The 19,552-nt window shown below is 45.4% G+C and overlaps 2 protein-coding genes across 3 annotated transcripts; both read right to left on the reverse strand.

Annotated features, from left to right (window-relative positions):
- Positions 1–667: 667 nt before the first annotated feature.
- Positions 668–7,921, reverse strand: si:dkey-177p2.18 (phospholipase B1, membrane-associated). 2 transcript variants are annotated; one of them, XM_061812429.1, is made up of 15 exons: positions 7,878–7,921; positions 6,577–6,667; positions 6,449–6,507; positions 6,309–6,376; positions 5,739–5,782; positions 5,526–5,646; positions 5,378–5,429; positions 5,191–5,271; positions 4,965–5,030; positions 4,020–4,111; positions 3,028–3,109; positions 2,604–2,705; positions 2,428–2,523; positions 2,263–2,334; positions 668–1,202 (listed from the first exon to the last, which is right to left on the reverse strand). In XM_061812429.1, exons 2-15 carry the CDS (start codon positions 6,605–6,607, stop codon positions 1,068–1,070), a joined length of 1,101 nt encoding a protein of 366 aa, XP_061668413.1. In that variant the 5' UTR covers positions 6,608–6,667; positions 7,878–7,921; the 3' UTR covers positions 668–1,067. The 2 variants fall into 2 exon arrangements, with proteins under 2 accessions (XP_061668413.1, XP_061668411.1); XM_061812427.1 differs by having other exon boundaries at positions 5,369–5,429.
- Positions 7,922–8,875: 954 nt separating this feature from the next.
- On the reverse strand, positions 8,876–19,442 carry sel1l (SEL1L adaptor subunit of SYVN1 ubiquitin ligase). Its single transcript, XM_061812426.1, has 21 exons — positions 18,973–19,442; positions 18,826–18,854; positions 17,753–17,957; positions 16,547–16,714; positions 16,236–16,341; positions 15,987–16,149; positions 15,774–15,827; positions 15,182–15,241; positions 15,029–15,110; positions 14,814–14,968; positions 14,534–14,590; positions 14,379–14,447; positions 14,197–14,274; positions 13,842–13,904; positions 13,674–13,761; positions 13,439–13,587; positions 12,395–12,560; positions 11,568–11,642; positions 11,307–11,479; positions 11,114–11,242; positions 8,876–10,166 (listed from the first exon to the last, which is right to left on the reverse strand). Exons 1-21 carry the CDS (start codon positions 19,034–19,036, stop codon positions 9,924–9,926), a joined length of 2,376 nt encoding a protein of 791 aa, XP_061668410.1. The 5' UTR covers positions 19,037–19,442; the 3' UTR covers positions 8,876–9,923.
- Between the last annotated feature and the right edge of the window lie 110 nt (positions 19,443–19,552).

The raw sequence follows: 19,552 nt of genomic DNA on the forward strand, positions 1-19,552 counted from the left end.
ATCGTACTAGTGTCTGCTAGCTTAATGCTAACGCACAATGCAAATTGAAGGGCTAACACAGGGGCGTCTAAGACTTTCTTTTTTTTCTCACGGGCCGCTTTGTCGTTCTGGTTTGCCCTCAGAGGGCCGTTATGACTGTGGAACAAAAATATTGAATCGTCTCATCATATTTACACCATCAATTTATGGACTAGTTTTGGAGTCGGAAATCAGGGCTAATGTTTATTTTTTTTTCCCCCAACTATTCATGTTTGGTAAGAAGAATGCTTGCAATAGTTCAACTTTACCGTTTAAGACGCGCGACAGTTTGAAATTTTGGTCGTGATTTATACAAGAATCAGGAAAATTGACGCTGTAGATTTGGCTTTGCGGGCCACATAACATCGTGCAGCAGGCCAGATCTGGCCCTCTGGCCTCGAGTTTGACATCTGCAGGCTAACAAAACCAGCATCGATCTCACAGGATCGTTTGGCACCTTGAAACAACTAAATTTGAACAAGGGTGATATAGTTATTGTTTAAGTCTCCACATTGTGTTATAACATGTTATTACTGTACTTTTCGTCTAAAGGACAATCCCGTAGAGTACCATTTTTATTTAAAAAAAATTATATATATGCTGTTGGTGTTCCTGAAAAGCAGACAAACGGAAGCGTGCCAGCAGTGAGAGCTCATCTTTTATTTAATAGTCACCATATATGAACTGTATCTATGATACCTCGAATTGATCTGTATTCATATTTATTATTTATAGTCATTTTTTTAATATTATTATCACTGCAGATTATTAGGAAAAAAATTGGGGTTAAAACATGTTACCCCCCCCTCCCCCGCCTCCATATATGTGTTCATTTCAAATAAATAAGTCAAGGTAATAGAGTTTTATAAATACAATATATTTGTTTCCACAGAGTCTTTACAAGACAAACAAAATTTAAAAACATTAAAAGGTCGCGTTAAAAAAATATGAAGCGCAATTCAAAAAGAAAAAAATCCCCCCTCCGTCCCGGTCGCACTCGCTTCATTTCTCTCCGTCACATCGCGAAAAACAAACGTCGGAGAAAGTCCCTACAAAAGAGCGCGACTCCCGAACGCCGCCACGGCCGACAGCAGGTAGTAGACCGGCGCCGCTGGCGTGACGCGGGGTCCGGAACCCTCCGCGGACCGGGCCGAGGGGGGCCGCGTGAAGATGTACGGGTGCTCCTACGACACACACACACACGCACACACGCACGCAAAAAGGCTTTCAAACAAAATCGGGTGACGCTCTCATCTCGGAGTTTGCTTGAACGCAACGTTCCCTTTTGATTTTCAACGCAGTGAACACAAAAGCAGATATATCCATTTCTGTTGATTCTTTTACAGAAACAACAAACATTGATATATCTGATGACAAAACATGACAAAACTAACGAAAATGTATCCATTACACAAGTGATTAAACGTAAACATGACTGTGCAGAAGTTTTCCTCGTCCCAAATTCTGAGGACGGGAAAATTGCTGACGTCACCCAGGGCGAATTTGAAGCCGATTGGTTCAATAAGCTGTCACGTTGCTAATTCTCGTTTACGGTCGAAAAGTGTTGTGAACAGCCCTGACAAATTCGAACGATTCTTCCAAATTACGCAAAAAAAAAAAAAACAAAAGCTCGTCGCAGCCTTCCAGTGTTGTGGGCGTGTCCGCCGGATACGCTTGAAACCACGCCCCACCCCAGAGGTCACGTTTACTGCGGACAACGAGGCGCTCTAAAGTGGCCGTGGGGTGTATTTGACACGAGAAGTTGGTGCTTTAATCCTACGATTTTGAATTAATACATTGAACTTGTTAGTGGTAGGAGATGGAAAAGAAGCGTGTGTGGTTTTTCGCGAATGTCGTAATTTTTCCTACGGCACAGAAATATTCTTCATGGATTTTGGATTGGCGACAGTTCTGAGGTCCCGCGTTCAAATCCCCGGCGTGTGGAGTTTGCATGTCCTCCCCGTGCCTGCGTGGGTTTTCTCCGGGTGGGCACTCCGGTTTCCTCCCACATCCCAAAAACATACAACAATAATTGGACACTCTAAATTGCCCCAAGGTGTGATTGTGAGTGCGACCGTTTCTCTCCATGTGCCCCGCGATGGGCTGGCGACCGGTTCGGGGTGTACCCCGCTTTCTACCCGATAACAGCTGGGGTAGGCTCTAGCACTCTTTGAGACCCTCGTGAGGATAAGCGGCTAAGAAAATGGATGAATGGATTTTCATATCCGATGCACTGAAGCTCACCGTGGGTGGACAGACGAGCGCGATGGGGTCTGAAAAGCTGCCCACCACCGTCTTTCCTTCCTCGGGCTGAAACTGCGCACACAGAAACATTCAGCGATGCTTTTTCTTCTTCTTCTTTTTTTTTTTTTTTTTTTTTAAATATAAATATGAATAGTTGCAGTTGACCATGTTGTTCCACAGGCCCTTGGCCAGCTCCTCGTGGCCTTTGATGGTGAAGTGGAAGCAGTCATGAGTGAAGTAGCTCATGTCGATCTTGCCGTTCTGCCGGGAGAGACCGCACAGCCAATGAGAGAGGAGAAAGCCGTCGCCGTCGCGATGACGTCGCGGCGTCGGCGGATTACGGGAAGGCGGGGAGGGTCGGCTTGTTTCAAGAACGGCTGCAGGACCACCGCAAAGTCGTCCCTGAAGAAGCGATCGGCGAGCAGCAAGGCCTCCAATTTTCTCTGGGGAGGGAAAGCGGGCGAGGAACCGGAATCATCTTCGTTTTATCGCACAGCCAGCAAAAAAAAAGCCAAGAACGCTTGCCCGGAAATACATATTTTGAAGCGGGTGGTCCCGAAGTCAGCCGAGAAATGGGAACGCAGTCTATTAACAGTGTACCAAAAATTTAAAAAAAACCTCAAGAAATCATGCCTGAACAGGCACAGGAAGTCTGTCATTTCTTCGACTAAAGAAAATAATTTCAAAACATCGCCACCTTGTGGTAGACGAGCACAAACAAATTACGTCGGCGCGTGAGACGGTTCGAGAGCGTTGCGGCCGTACCTGAAATTCCAGATTGATTTCCACCAGCTCGCGCAGCTCAGCCGAGCGACTCACGGGTTCGATCAGGCACGAGCAGAAGGAGCTGAAGCACATGAAATTCACATTCAACCGGGTCTCGAGGTCGCTCACAAGTGCCGTTCAAGATTCGAGCAAGTGCGAAATCACCGTCACGAAAGCAGAGTCATGCGTTCTTGCGCAGTCAAAATACATATCGTAATTTCCGGCCTATAATTTGCGCAACTTTTTTCAGCTTATATGGTGATGTGGCTAATTTGTGTGTTTTTTTTTCTAACGGCCACAAGGGGGCACTCAAGCGGACAAGGTAAGAGTGAGACCAGTAGAATTTATGTCCCGAGGAAGAGACTTTTACCAGTATGTTGTTTTTTTTTTAACCGGCCCTGTTAGCGCTGCGCTAGCATTAGCACTGTGCTAGCGTGTCGCTGCCGTGTCTCAGTGATTTTTACCGGTATTTTTTTTTTCTTAAAGGCCCTGTTAGCGCTGTGCTAGCATGTTGCTGCTGTGTTTCTGCCGCGCCTCAGTGATTTTTTTTTTTTTTTACCAGTATGTTTTTTTTTTTTTTTTTTTTTGTAACTGGCCCTGTTAGCACCACACTAAGTGTGTTTCTGCCGCGATTTAAGTATTTATTTGTATTTTTTTTAAACCGGCTCTATTAGTGCTGTGCTACCGTGTTGCTCCTGTGTAGCTGTCGCGACAGTTATTTTTTTACCGGTATGTTTATTTTTTTTAACCAGCCCTGTTCGTACTACCGTGTTGTTGCTAAATTAAGCTAAGCTAAAGTATTAAAACTCTTTCCGTGTACCGTCTTTCTTTGTAAATATCTCGTGTTTCAATGTGGTTACTTGCGGCTTATGTAAGTACCAAATGGTATTTCCTTTACAAATGTGCTGGGCGAGGCTTGTAATCAGGTGTCTCGTCGAAGAGAAATCAAGTGGGGAAAATAAACGTTGTCGGAGTGCACGTGCGCAGCTCACCGCTGGAGAAGGCAGCCCGGCGTGGGCTTGTGGACCTCCCTCAGCGTCTGCATGGGGAGGATCTGCACCACGTTGACGATCATGCGGGGGACCTGGACACCAAAGCAAAGCTCTTTTTTTTTTTTTTTTTTTATGTTATTTTTTTGATAGAGCGCATTTCATACACAGGGGAACTCAATATGCTTTTGCATGATTACAAGCATTTCAAGGGGAAGTACAACTAAGACAGAGCAAGAAATATTTAGAAATCGAAATACTGTATCCCACAGGTGTCAAACTCAAGGCCCGGGGGCCAGACCCGGCCCGCTACATGATTTTATGTGGCCCGCGAAGGCGAATCATGTGTCAATTCCCAAGATTCTCGTTAAAATCTGTGCTAAAATTTCAACTAGTCATATCGTAAATGATAAGATGGCGATATTGCAAGCATTTTTGGTTGACCAAACAGCAACAATAGTAATAGTATTATATAGTATGTAGTACTATCATAATAGAATAGTAATAATGAATTTATGTATTACCCTTGATTTCTTAGAAATAGAAATGTAGGATACTACAATGTGGCCCACGACAAAAATGACTTTGACACCCTTGCTGTCCCCTAAAAACCCGTAAGAAAAAACATGTTTTTAATCTGAATTTTAAAACACTTACACGGGGCGAACAAAAAAAAAAAAAATTTACCCAGTCGTGGGCGGCGTCCCATTTTTGGGACATCATGATTTTCACGCATTATATCCTTCAGTATATGTAAATATTGAAGTTATTTTTTGGGACAATCTACTAAGAAAACCCAAGTAGCCTCTCGCGGGCAGTGTCCCATTTTTGGGACATTAGTAAAGTTATCGCATAACTTAACCATAAACGAAAAAGAAGTGGAATTTCCTTGATTCTGAAAAATTGCCACCCTGCCCACGAATGGGTTAAGATTCATCTTTCAGTGACCTCATCCATGAGCATTTCCAAGGAGACGGTCATGTAGTGGACGAAGTTCTCGGCGGAGAAGAGAGCCTGTCGGGAAAATAAAACAAAAAAAGGGGACTAGTAGGCACAAATGAGTGAACGACTCGGATCAGAATCAGTCTAGATTATTACGTTAGCTGGATAAAATGGACGCATGGATGGACATAAATGATAGACGACCAGATGACAATTTTTTTTAATCACACACTTTGTCTTTGCAATAGTCGCAGATGTCGTTCATGCCCATGAGAATGGTCAGAAGCTTCCAGTCCTTCTCGAAGTTCAAACCCTGGCGGAAGAAAAAACGAACGTCACACAAAAAAAAGCCAGTCCCGATACATATTTCAGAACATCCCCGCGTTGGCCCCAATACGAGGAAGTCCAACCTTTCTTACATCATAAACTCTGAGGGTGTCAATCAGATGTCTCGTCTGGCCGGGAAGATTGCTGGCAAAAAAAAACAAAAAACAAAAATGAATACAATTATGTGACGGGAGTTTCCATGGAAACGGCTTTCATGTTGGGGAAGAGGACGGTTCTTACAAGGTGTTTTGTCCCGTCACAGCCAGGTTGAGGCCCGTCTGGCCCAGGTGGCCCTCCATGCCGTGAAGCGTCTTCCCCTGGGCGGCGCCCAACAGGTTGGGATTGAAAAGTTTGATGATGTCTGACGCGCGCACAGAAACCAGTACGGGAAGTGAGTAGGCGGGTACGAGTACGAAGGGGGGCGGGACGTGAGCGGCGACCGGCGGAACTCACTGGGCAGAGTGATGACGTCCTCGTACGAGCCGAAACCGCCGATGCTGCGAGACGACGACGACGACAGCAGCAGCAGACGTTTTCATCACGCATTGAGTCACATTATTGGAGTAATTTGAAGATACTTTATCCATTTGTGGGGAAAATACTTCGAAAGTAAGCAAGTAACTTGTGTGAAAAGTGCATCGGAACAAATAATAATAAAATTAAAGTTGCCTATGATTGCCATTTAGAGACAATAAATACAGAGTGGTGAAGATGATGATGTTGTGCTGCGATAACCCTTAAAGCAATAGAAATTGGAACACAAATGGTGGAGCAACAGGTAAACAGACAATAACAGTACTCACATTGTCATGTATTCTTTATCCTCTGCTAAGAAGGACTAATATTACTCCCGTACTGAGGGGCTGAGGGAAGCTAGTACGTTTATACTCCCCACAGGAGCAGCACGATGCCCACTTCACTGATACAAAGTGTGACAAAAATTTTTGCTTCTATTCCAATATGTTATGAATGTATAATTTTGTCAACGTATACATTCAGTCAAGAGACACGATCACCCCTCACCTCCAGGAAACGTGGCGGAACTCGATGGGAATGCCCAGGACGGTGGTGGCGTTGGCGCCGATGGCCGTCTGCAGGAAGCGGCGCGCAAAAAAACATGGTGAGCGCACGACAAACAGGAAGCGGTCCGGTGCGGCGCCTACCGTGAGAGAATCGCCCAGGGCGGCAACGACCTTGATGTCCCCGGCCTTCACCAGCTCCACTACGATGGAAGAAGACGAAGATGAGAGGAAGAACCGGTTGCGTGCTTGGATGAGTGTGTGACACACACCTGAGGAAGGCGCTGAAAGGGAAGGCTTCATATCGGGACACTGGAAGGCCGGATGCTTGAAGCCAACCGGACGAGTTTTCTCAGGGAACTCCTGAAGAGAAAGCGAGCGAATAAACGTTTCTGGGATCTCGTGTGACGTGGCAACAATTTTAACTCAAGACCCGAAAAGCGCTCGCGCAGCCCGTTAATATGAGTTATGACTCGACGTGGTTTTATGGCATGAGGTCATTTGGACGGCAACAGAGCGCTCCCTGGAGGCCAAAGTTCGTCATGATCAACCAAAGGTGGAGATGGGCGTCGTGCTTTGAGAGACGAGTTGAATTTTGTTCTGTGACCATGATGCAAAACACTCAAATCGTATATGCACGATTCATCTCCACATTTTTATTTTCCAATTTTTTTTTCTTGGGAGGTGGCAACCCAAAAAAAAAAAAAAAAAAAAAAAAAGCATATTGGTGGTAGATCCTCCCTTATTCAAAAAATTTTTTGGGTGCCTTTATAATGGCAGCCAACGATTCATGGATTTGGGCTATTTATGGTCGGGCCTGGTCGCCGTCCTCACCTCTAGGAAATTTTGTAAAACATGTACAAGGGGAAATAATTAAAAGGCTGTGCTCAATCCCTAAATACAAAAGTTTTAGTGCGACTTTGTAATAAGCCGCCAAAGAAAATATGGTGAAAGTGTTATTATATTGTACTTTATATACTTATAATACTTTATACTGTTATTATAATGTTATTATGCTTTCATGCAGGAAGCCTGACTTGTGACAGAATGGAAAAAAACAGTTTTGCCGCAACGCATGTTGCCGAGCAAACCGGGAAGCTTATCGCACGGGGTTGCGATTAAAATTACATAATGTACGTCATAATCTTACGAAAGAAACTTTAGATTAGTGAAGCTGTTTATGAAATAAATAAGATAAAATTCACACCATAAGGCCTTCAATAAAAGTACAATTTATATATACTTAGAGTTAGCGCTGGTTATTCTCAATAATATTTTGTCATTATTTTTGGCTCTCTGGATGGGTGAATTAGATTTGCATTTCCTTAAGTAAAATATTACTTTGGATTTTGTATGATTTGTCCAAGGTTGGATTATGTTTTACATGAAATATATTTCTTTATTCCTTTACAATTTTTGAAGACTTTGCGAACCAGTTAATTTGACGCATAACAAGGTTCCAAAAAAATACAATTTTGGTGTGGCAAACAAAGCAATATTCCCAAGAATCCTCACACTTGTTGTGCTTGTGCCCAAAATCCATATTTAAAAAAAAAAAAAAAGAAAAGAAAACCTTATGGAGCGCCTCTTGGCCGTAGTGCCGTATTCCCTCTTCATATTTCCGCCACCAGTTGTCAGCTAAAAAAAAAAAAAAAAAAAAAAAAAAAAAAAAAAAAAAAAAAAAAATCAAAATAATGAAAGATTAGCAGCAAAAACATGTTGGTTGATCGCTGATAGGTAAAAGTGCAGAAACAACAACAACAACAACACGGGGGGGGTTCCAGCACTTTACCTTTGACACAGCGTGACACCAGCACACACGTTGCCAGGGCGACGCAAAGCCACCCCATGGTAGTAGTGGTGGTGTGCAACAGGGCAAGTCAGTCAGTGGGGCACCCCTGCAGTGCACTTTCAGCACTTTAGCGCCGTGGCCCCGCCCACGAGGGACGACCGACCGATGCCGAGGGCTCCCCCCACCCTTTTTTGCTTTTGTTTTGAAAGTTTACTTTTCAAGCACGTTCAAAATATTCATTTTAATGGAAGTTAAACAAATATGCAAATAATTCATAAGATTTTTGTATTATGTTTGGAATTACATACTTTATGCTTTTTGTGGGTTTTAGGTCCTATTATTTGAGCATACTGCGGCGTTTTCTTGAAATTTTCCACATAGCTGTAATCGCAAATTCTAGATTTAGAATGAGTTTCACTTTTTTAATAATTGCGATAATTTTTCGGGGTTGTGACTGTAAATAAAAATTAATTTATGCTATCTTCTTCCAAAGACCAAAAGCATGATTTTAATGAAAATTTACAGGAGTGGAAAAATGATTCAAACCATTATTTTTTAGTATTGACCTAAGGTTTTATTAATTTAAAAACTTAATAAAGACGTTAAAAATGACCAGTATTCCTTTGCATTTTTTTAATGTGATGATGTCATGCATGTGGAAAGAAAAAAAAAGACGACGTGGAATCTGTTTGGGTTGAATAACGAGTTTCTTGACGGTTCTGAAAGCAAATCTTACAAAAAAAAAAAAAAAAAAGTGGAAAATAATAATTTCAAGACCTGCCAACTTGCAGGTTCTCCCTCTTTGAAATTGTGGAGGGGTCGGAAATTTTCATCTTCTGTGCACGTCCACTGAAAGAAAAAGAATGAAAGAAAAAAAATAAATCCATAAATCACAATGTACGTTTTTCTCAATTTATTTGTATGCTTGTGGTGCAAATAAGTATTTCAAAAATTCTGGCCCGCAAAGACCCGTTAGTCCGCCTCTAAAAAGTCATTTTGGGGAACAATTTCCTTCCTTCAGTTAAGAGGATTGAAGCTGCGTCTTCCAAAACGAACAACACAGCCAGGATCATTAAAAAGTGGCTCCGTGAGTTCAAGGTCTTGGCGAGGCCAAGCCAGTCTCCAGACCTAAACCCCATCAAAAATCTTTGGAGGGAGCCTCAAACTCTGCGTTTCTCAGCAACAGCCCAGAAACCTGCCTGATAGGTTAGGTGGAAAACATTTGACCTCAGGAATTGAAAACAAAGGCTAATGTACCAAATACTAATATTGATTTGAAATGCTCATTTGGAGCGATAATTATTAGAAAAACTTCCAGAGGACGTGCACTTAAGATAAAAAAAAAAAAAAAAAAGTCAGACCTCTCCATGATTTCAAAGTAGGAGAACTTACAAAACCGCAGGGTGTTCAAATACTTATTGTCCTCACTGCATATGAGGAATTAAAGTCAAATAATGTGGCAGAAAAAAAAAAAAAAGTCTGGAATATCTCTCTTCATCTGTTGCATAAATTAAAGTTTGTTTAGCTTTACAATTTCTGGAACTACTGAACATCCATTGAAAAATGCCTGAAGAAAAGTTTGTTGAGGGGAGAAAAAAAAAAACCCGAAAAAAAAAACCCTCAACCCCATGAATTTGAAAATAGAAGAGTGTTATTATTTTCTTTGATCATTTGGAGCCCAGAGCGTCTTTGGTTCCCTCCCGAGTCGCAGGAGTCCCACGTCTGTGTTCTCCGTTGAAGAAACTGCACACGCCGGCGGCCATTTCGAGTCTTCCAAAGCGAGCCCGAGTGCGGGCGCGTCGAGTGTTTGTCCGATCCCACCTGTTCTCATTGCCGCTGCTCTTCCTCGGCCGCGGCTCGCGGTTGCTCCTGCGGGGTCTCGGCCGCGGGGGGAGGCGGCGCCGGCGCGGGCGCAGGCGCGGGGGGCCGAGGGGGCATCATGATCTGGTGCTGGCGCTGGCGGTAGGCGATGACGGTGCCGAGAAGCAGTGCGATGACCGTCATGAGGTAGAGGTCCCACTCGGGGCCCAGGAGCTGGTCCAGGTCCACCTGAGAGACCAGCTCCCTCGGCTGATGACAGGACACAAATCTCGTTAGACTGGTTCACGTAGAAATGACGCACGGAGATGGAATATTTTTTCAGAATGGAAGATTAAAAAAAAAAAAAATTGCTCCAATCATGATTCAAACAATAAACATTAAAACAAAAACGTGCCTGGTATGTGCAGGTCTTATTTTTGCCCACTTGGAGTCACCGTTGTCACATTCTACAGTAGTATCTGTGACTTTGAACGTGTTGGGTTCGAAAAGGCGGGGAGTGAGTGAGCTGTTCAACCCCCCCACCCCAAACACTTTCATAAGTCGATCCATCCATGTTCTTTGCCACTTATCCTCACGAGGGTCGCGGGGAGCGCTGGAGCCTATCCCAGCTGTCGACGGGCAGGAGGCGGGGTACACCCTGAACTGGTCGCCAGCCAATCGCAGGGCACATCGAGACAAACAGACGCACTCACAATCGCACCTTGGGGCAATTTAGAGTGTCCAATTAATGATGCTTGTTTTTGGAACGTGGGAGGAAACCCACACAGGCACGGGGAGAACATGCAAACGCCACACGGGCGGGTCCGGGATTGAACCAGCTGCTCATTTTCATATGTTTCCCCATATCTATCTATCTATCTATCTATATTTTTTTTTTTTTCCCCAACAGAGCATTTTGTACTAGTATTATTCTATTTTTAATCTCAATTTTTGGGTACTTATCTGTTCCTTTTCTTTCCTGAGGTTATTGTCATTGTATCTGGTATTTTTCCCCCAAAATATGTTAGTAAGTTTCTGTCTATTTAAATTGTCAATATTTGTCATATTTTGAATTTTCTTATGGTGCGGTACAAACCATCACCATTAAAACCTCATGCCGGGACCGCTGTAGACCGAGGACCGCCCGTGCTTCCGCTCGGTGGACCATCTAAAAATTCTTTACATTTCAGTCACAAAACTGCAGAATGAGTACTCACATTGAGGTCCTGCATGTAGTGCAGGACGTAGACCAGGCCGAGCTTGCACAGAGCCAGGAAGACCGGCACCTGGGCGTCAGGGCTGGCCTCTGCCGCCATGTCGTAGAAACGCTTAGCAAGGTGGATGTCCTGCGCGAGGGAGGCCAGCGAAGTCATCCCGGGCGTTTCGCCGCTAACGTCGACGCGCTCGTACCTGTTTGATCCCCAGTCCCTTCTCGTGCATGTAACCCAGGTTGAACATGGCCTGAGCGCTGTTCTGCTGCTCCGAGGCCAGCCGGTAGTGGATGATGGCCGTCTCGTAGTCCACGTCGGTCCCGAAACCGTAAAAGTGGTAGTCGCCCAGTTTGATCCTGGCTACTGTGTAACCTGATGGGAGAGCCAAAGTGTGACCGCAATGCCTGATGGGACGCATCGGAAGGGACGGACGGACGGACGGACGGCCGGCCGCGGAAACCTTGAGCGGCGGCTCTCGTCCAGTGGAGCAGAGCCCGGGGATAAGTCTCGTTCTCGTTGAAGATCTTGGCGCCTTCTGGCGGCAGGGGAGAAAAACATACAGTAAAGCTTCGGTTCTCGAATGTCCCTGTTTTCGAACAAATTGGTTTTTCAAACGAAATCTTCAAGATTTTTTTGATTCTTGTTTTCGAACCAAAGTCGGCTTTTGAACGCCCCAGACGAAACCCGGAAATAACAAAAGTTATTCTACACTTTTGCTAATAAAAACAAGGCTGGGGGCCGAGTCGCGACAGATACAGCAATGCGCTCCAGGCCGAGAGGCCTCTACTACTAAAGCATACATTTTAAGTAAAAAATAAATATATTCTTAAATGATTTTATTATAGAAAGTATTTAAACTATACATGTATTTCTACTCTGCAGTTCATTATCAGGAAAAGCAAAAAAAAAATGCTTTAAAAAGCCAATTTTTTTTTTAGGTTTGGAACGCATTGTTTCTTTTTCCATTCATTGTAATGGGAAACATTGATTTGGTTTTTGAACAAATCACTTCTCGAACCGTATTCTGGAATGGAATGTGGTCGAGAACCGAGGGATCACTGTATATATTTAAAAAAAAAAAAAAAAAACGCGGCAACAACACAATGTTGTTCCAATGTTATCTGTGTAGCATTCGTTAGAAGATGAATTTTCAATTAGCAGCGGAGAATACAAAAATGAAACTGACCCCACAAAATATGCATATATATTATTTTAGGCACATCTCCCATATAGGAAATGGATTTTTCTTTGAAAATGGAAAGAACAGATGACATAACGTGATCCTACTCTGGTCCAGAATGAAGGCCACGTTGCTCTGGGCCACCTCGTAGCCCTGCTCGGACAGCAGCAGGTACTGCACCAGCGCCGCGTCGTTGTCGCCCTCCTTGAAGCTGCCGTACGCCGTCAGCAGGCGCTCGGACCAGCGGCCGCGCTCGCACATGTTCTTGAACAGCTGCAACAAAATTTTTTTTTAAAAATTCAAAAATGTACGATCAAGCAAAAGGCTCCCGTTCACAGGCTTGTTCGTTCGTTAGCAGTCTTGGAAAATACACAAGTCTACACTGAATTATGACTCCAGTAGGAATAATAACGTTAAAAAAAATATGTATTAACCGAATAGGAAACCTTCGATTTTGGATTATAAATTCCAATAAAATTGCCAATAAATAAATAAATAGCTTGCTGCTAAAAATGACGAGAAAAATTCAATCAAATGACATTATTTTCATAGGAACTACATTATATTCCAAGGCAAGTGATTTTAATTCATTTCAAATGAAGGTCCTTGTCATTAAATTTAAAGCATATTTAATTAAATAAAGTTGAAATGACTCATTCATGTAAATACAATTATGGTTAAATAACAAAAAGAAAATCTATTTACAATTCAATAAAATGACATTAATTTCAACTGAACTATTCCAAGTCAACTAATTTTAATTTAATTCAAATGAAAGTACTTTTCATTCAATTTAAAGTATATTTAATTAAATAAAGTTGGAATTACTCATTCATGTGAATTTAAGTAAATATAATTATGATCAAATACCAAAAAGAAAAGCTTTTTAAAATTCAATAAAATAGCAACTCTATGTAGAGCAGTTTTGTCCTTTTATAATTTAACCCGTGTTGTTAATACTGAGCTCACAAATATTTTGCTGAATCTTAACGTAGACAAAAATGCATGACTTTTGATCAAAATGCACAAGTGAAGCCTTATTTTGATATAATATTTCAAGTAATTCTATCGCAAAATGAGATGACACTTCTTTTATTTACTAAAGTCAAAAGAGCAGTACAGAATTTTCTAACGCCGCGTCGGCGCCTCACCTCAACTGCCGTGTGACACGAGCGCATGACGCCGGTGCCGGTGGCGTGCATCTGCGCCAGGTTGTAGAAGGCCAGGATGTGGCCCGCCTGCGAGGCCAGGTTGAAGAACTTCAGCGCCTGCTTGTAGTCGCGTTTGACGCCCATGCCGTCTGGAGGGCGCGCGCGCGCACACACACACACAAGGACTCGGAATCCTGTCCTCGGAAGACCCGTCGCGCCCCGGAAAACCACTCACTGTAGTACATGGTGCCCAGCTGCAGCTGCCCGTCCACCCAGCCCTGTTCGGCGGCCTTCTGGAAGTACTTCAGCGCCAGCTCGTAGTTCTGAAAAGCACGTACGGCTCGTGTCTAGGTGCTCGCTGGATCGTGCACTAGTATTCACCGTGGTATATAATGCCATTTACCACCGAGACACCTCGTCCGTACAGGTAGGCCATGCCGAGGCCGCTCTGGCCCACTGGGTTACCCTGTGTGGGGCGATAAAAAAAAAAATAATAATAATAATAATAATAACAACTTATCGTTCCTGTTGGGCAGAACCCACACATATCCGGTATTGCTATTTTTCCAGGGAATAAAATAGAACTAAAAACATTTTTAAAACATGTTGAAAGTGACAATCTTGAGGCGACGTGGTGCCGTCGGCTCCCGCAGAGTGAGCGAAGAGGCCCGCCTCTTACGAAATTATTCAGGCTTTTGAGCTTTTAATAGATTTGTTCTCAAGTCGGGTTTAAAGTTTTGCCAAGTCAAATATCTGACCAGGTCTGAAGCTTTCTTGAAGTATTTCAGGGCCGTCTCGTTGTTCTGAGGCAGGAAGTCGCTTCCTTCACTGTACATCTATGACACACAAAAAGAAAAAAAAAAAAAAAGAAAAAACCCCAGTCCAAAACCCACATCTAGCAGTTCCACACCAGTCCACTGGGTGGCAGTAATGGACTCACCTTGCCCAGAAACGCCATGGCATGTGTATTTCCCGCATCGGCTGCCTGGTTGAAATAGTCATACGCCCTCTGTTGGACACCAAGCGTCAGACGGTTCCGAACGATGGAAGCGGTGAAGGTGTTTGAACGCGACAAATCTCTTGGGCGGGCGGTACCTGGTGATTCTGTTCTACGCCCCGTCCTCCGTGCAGGTGAAGCTGGCCCAGTCCGACCTGACCACGACAACAACGGTGAGGGACCCAAAGTAGGCTTTGCACAGATTTAAAATTAGGGCTTCAAGCAAGACTTGGGGTTTGAAATTAGACCAGGATTTCTTTTAGAATCTCAAACCCGAGTTAGCATTTTCAGATGGGGTTTGAAAATAAAAAAGTTTGACGCAAAAAAAAACAAATCTGGGTTGAAGTCAGGGTAAGCAGTCAGAGTTTCCGTGTGCACCTGCGCTTGCACGTCCCCTTTCTCGGCGAGGAACTGGTAGTACTGGATCAGGTCCTCCTCCAGCATGCCGCTGGTGGACCCCGGGTTCTCCAGCTCGTCCAGCAGCCGGATCTTCTGCACGGCCGAGCCCCCCGTCAGCGACACGTCGTTGGCCACTGGGAGAGAAAAGCGTCACCATCCGGTCGAAGACCGCGGCGGCGGCGGCGGGGCCTCACCCTGATTGGCCACCAGTTTGTAGTGCGTCAGCGCAGACTCGCAGCTTTGGGGAACCCCCACACCGCCCCAGTATCTGTAGCCCTGAAATAGCAAACAACGGCAAAATGCGTTGACTAGATTTGAACGCGCTTGTTGCTGTCGGTCACACTCACCAGAATCATGTGAGCGATCAGGTTCCCTCCCAGGGCGCCGAAAGTGTAGTAGACCAAAGCCTGCGAGCACACAAATGGACGAAATACACGCGACCAACTCAGCTACACTGCTTAAAAATAAAAATACATCCATATGCATTCAAAATGAAAGACCTTTAAAATACAACTACACCATCCATCCATCCATCCAGCCATTTTCTTTGCCGCTTATCCTCACAAGGGCCGCAGGGCGCGCTGGAGCCTATCCCAGCCGTCATCGGGCAGGAGGCGGGGTTAACGCCCTCAACTGGTCGCCAGCCAATCGCGGGGCACATGGAGACGGACAACGGTCACACTCACAATCACGCCCAGGCGCCATTTAGAGTCTCCAATTAATATATTTCAACTAAATAAAAATAAATACATAAAAGAATTGACCCCAGGAGAAGAGGTGTAGAAAATGAATGGATGGATTCAAAAGAGATGGATTTTCTTATAACAGTGTGAGTGTGTTAGTACAACCACGACAGATAGATAGCTAGATAGCTAGATAGCTAGATAGCTAGATAGCTAGATAGCTAGATAGCTAGATAGCTAGATAGATCACACGCACCTTTGCTTGACTGGAATTCACGCCAAGTCCTGCAGCATACAGAAATCCAAGAGCCTGCGGGGAAAAAATGTAAAGCAAATCATTTAAACATAGAAAAACAAGATTTTGGCCCTGATGTGGATCTTTTTTTTTTTTTTAATGTAAGAACGAGAGAATGTAAAGAAATGAAGTTCGATTCATTCGAAGAAAAGCTGAGTGAAAAGGTTCAAGTACCGTCTGCGCTTTGGGGGAGCCGTCCACGGCGAGCTTCTCAAACATGTCCCTGGCCCGGCTGATGTTCTGACTCATGTAGTCGCCGAACAACATCGCGTACGCCACCTTCTCCATGGCCCGCTGGTGGCCTCCCTCCGCCACTTTCAGCAACTTTTCGTACAGCCTGGACGGGCGGGGCAAAAGTCGACCCGGGCGAATAAAAACAACAAAAAAAAGATGTCGCCGGAAGAAACGACAGCAGCCACTCACGCTTTCCTCTGGCTCTTCCTGGTGGTGCCGTTGAGCATGTGCAGGAAGGTCTGGTACTCGTCCTCCGCCTCCTCCGCCTGCAGCCTCAGCTGCGCCTCCTCCTCGGCTGCGGCAAACGACGGCGCCGTTACAAACCCGCGCGACGTCTAACGCGCGTCCCGACTGCAGCAAAGGTCATCTGGGACAATTCCTTCATGCCGACCGGCAACTGTCATGTCATTATCCAGGCTGCTCATCCTCACAATGGTTGTGGGAAAGCCCCCCCCCCCCCCCAATACTCACACACTCGGGAGTCGGGGGTTACCACTTACTCTCGCAGAAGCCCCACTTCTTGTCGCGGTCGTAGTTGTAGGTGGTGGCGCACCACAGCCGCCCGTCCCCTCGGCCGTTGGTGGTGCAGTCCGAGTACTCGTCGCCTTGGAAGAGGAAGGGGAAGACGCACGGCTCCCCGTCGGCCGTGCCGCCGTTCACCACGGGAACTGGGGGGGGTGGTAATCGCGTCAAAGCAACCTTTGAACAATCTCCAAATTAAACGGCACACTTCATTTGGATCAACGACTGCGGCGCATTTTCACTCTATTGACCCCATTTCCCGAAAAATTCCTCTCTAGGACCGACGTCGTCGTACCGTCGCAGTAAGTTCTCGCGACGGTTGCTGTGTCAGAAACTAATTTCAACGCAAACACCCCCCGCAAAAAAAAAAAACAAAAAAAAAACTTTGGAACTACCTCGGCTGCGGTAACAAAGAACGAGGCACAGCTGCGCGCCGCTCGAACTTTCTCACGGGAGCGTCAACGTTGCTGGAACCGCCGCTTTTGTGCTGAGTCAGCGAAGCCAACCGTACTCGTTCTTGGGTGTCGTTAAAGATACAAAAAAAAATTACAAATCTGAACCAGTTTGGACCGAAGTATGTCGTTGGCTCCGCCAAGGTGTTTATGACCTCACTAATACACAACAGAAATACTGTTTTGTAACTCACTAAAGTGCAAACATTTATCCATCCATTTTCTTAGCCGCCTATCCTCACAATGGGCAGGAAGCAGGGTACCCACTGAACTGGTTGCCAGCCAATCGCAGGGCACATAGAGACAAACAGCCGCACTCACAATCACACCTATGGGCAATTTAGACACCCCCCACGCCCCCGCCAAGCACTTTCATATGTCCATCCACCTATCCATCCATTTTCTTTGCCGCTTATCCTCACGAGGGTCACGGAGAGTGCTGGAGCCGGCTGTCAACGGGCAGGAGGCGGGGTAAACCCTGAACTGGTTGCCAGCCAATCGCAAAGGAGATGGAGACAGAGAACCAATCACACCTCGGGGCAATTTAGAGTGTCTGATTAATGTTGCATGTTTTTGGGATGTGGGAGGGAACCGGAGTGCCCACCCGGAGGAAACCCACGCAGGCGGGTCCGGGATTGAACCCGGGACCTCAGAACTGTGAGGCCGACTCTTTCCACCGTGCCGCCTGAAGTGCAAACAATATATATATATATATATTTTTTTAACGCTTACCTTCTTTGGGTTTTTCTACTTTTACGTGCTGCTCTGGCAGGTCCTCCTTCTCTTCTCCCGGCAGAACGTCTCCCGGCGGCTTCTCTTCTTCTGGCACATTCTGAGCGGCGGCGACGGGAGGAGAAGAAGAAGAAGAAGAAGGGGGCGTTGCCGTTTTGGAGTTCAAAGGGACGTCATCCTCTTCCGATTCGGGATCGTGGTAGGACTGCAAAAAGCGAGGCAAGGTAAATATCATAATTTGCAAAGCGAAGAGACATGCATGGGTGCTGGTAATATTCTAAGTAATGAAGAATTAATATGCGTATATATGTATAAATGCGGAAGAATTAAGGAACTGCCCCTGACAAAAGACCCTGTACAGGAATTCAGAGATTTGTTTCTAAGTACACTGTACATCTTTCTAAAATAGTGACTGAAAATATGAGCAACGTCTGACAACTGCGCGTAGTGTTCAGTTGTGGAGATACATTATAATATTAAATAGTTTTTCAACAATTCGGCTGTCCGGAGTTTACGGGCGAGGCTGAAACGGGGCCCGCCACATTTTACTTACGTTACAAAAATACATTTCGCCTTCCGACAGTGCGCTTGAATGGGCCCTTCGGAGTACCGTTAAGAGCGCCTTATTGTGCGCCCTGAGTGCACGCACTTCTCACCGGCCTGGCCACCTTAAGAGTGCCTCGTGGTCACTGCGAGGAAAAGATACATATCCCGGCCACCGGAGCTTTTAAATGGATATATTTTGGCGGCAGTAGCAATCCATTTCATATCCATATCCAGGTCACAAGATTGGCATTCATGACAGTTGAGCAGGGCGTGGTTTCAGCACATTCTGGACACGCCCACAGCAGTGAAGACAACATGATTTTTTTTTTTTAGGGGGGGGTGGATGATTTTGAACCCTTGACTGACCGATTTGGGGAAAGCATTCAAAGTTGGCAATGTTGGGAATGAGACTTCTCGGGAGCGCGTGAAATATACAAGGCAGGCTGCATATGTTTTAATTTGACTGCAGACTAAAATGAATCTGTGAAAAGTGGGAACGTGACGGCGTGCAGCCCGTGTCGACCCACCTTCAGCTCTGGTCTGTCGTCCGCGTCGTCTGGAAAACAACAAGTCAACATGAAAGATGAGAAGCCCACACTATCACGACCCCCCCCCCCCCCCACGCGAAAGCACGGGTGTTTGTTTGGGGTTTTTTTTTTTCCTTGCATATTTACCAGCTGTGATTCCGCAGGCGAAGGCGACGAGGAGAAGGCTACAAATGAAGAAAGCTCTCGCCATAGCTAGCGCGCTAGCTGGAGCTGCTATTGCTTTCCCTTCCGTCCCCGCACATTCAGCAACGGTCGCGTCACGCTGCCACAAGCGATGCCAGGGAAGGGGAAAAACAAAACCGATCGCTGCCACTCCGTGTCTTACCGTAATGGACGACGAAGTGTTATCAATGTTAGCTGTCAAAGATGCTAACGACGCCAAGCTGAACGCTTCACTGTGGCTGAAGTGACGTCCAGCTAACTAAATCAGCGTTGCGCACGTCGTAGAAAAACGCGGAAACGTGCGACAAAGCTCCGTTTACAAATCGTTAACTAAGTACGTCGTCTTCATTCCAAACATGTTCGTTTAATAACAACCAGTTCCATCGCCGACACTGCGCTTACTAGTGGCTGGCTTTTCCGGTTGTCACAATTCCACCAATCAACGCGCGGAGAACGCTTCCGGTTGTCAACGTTTCGGCCAATCACTACCCACTTTGTGAGACGGTCGCCAATCAGGGGAGGCCACCGATTGGTAAGCCAATCG

The sequence above is a fragment of the Syngnathoides biaculeatus genome, chromosome 23, assembly GCF_019802595.1.
Source record: "Syngnathoides biaculeatus isolate LvHL_M chromosome 23, ASM1980259v1, whole genome shotgun sequence".
NCBI lineage: Eukaryota > Metazoa > Chordata > Actinopteri > Syngnathiformes > Syngnathidae > Syngnathoides > Syngnathoides biaculeatus.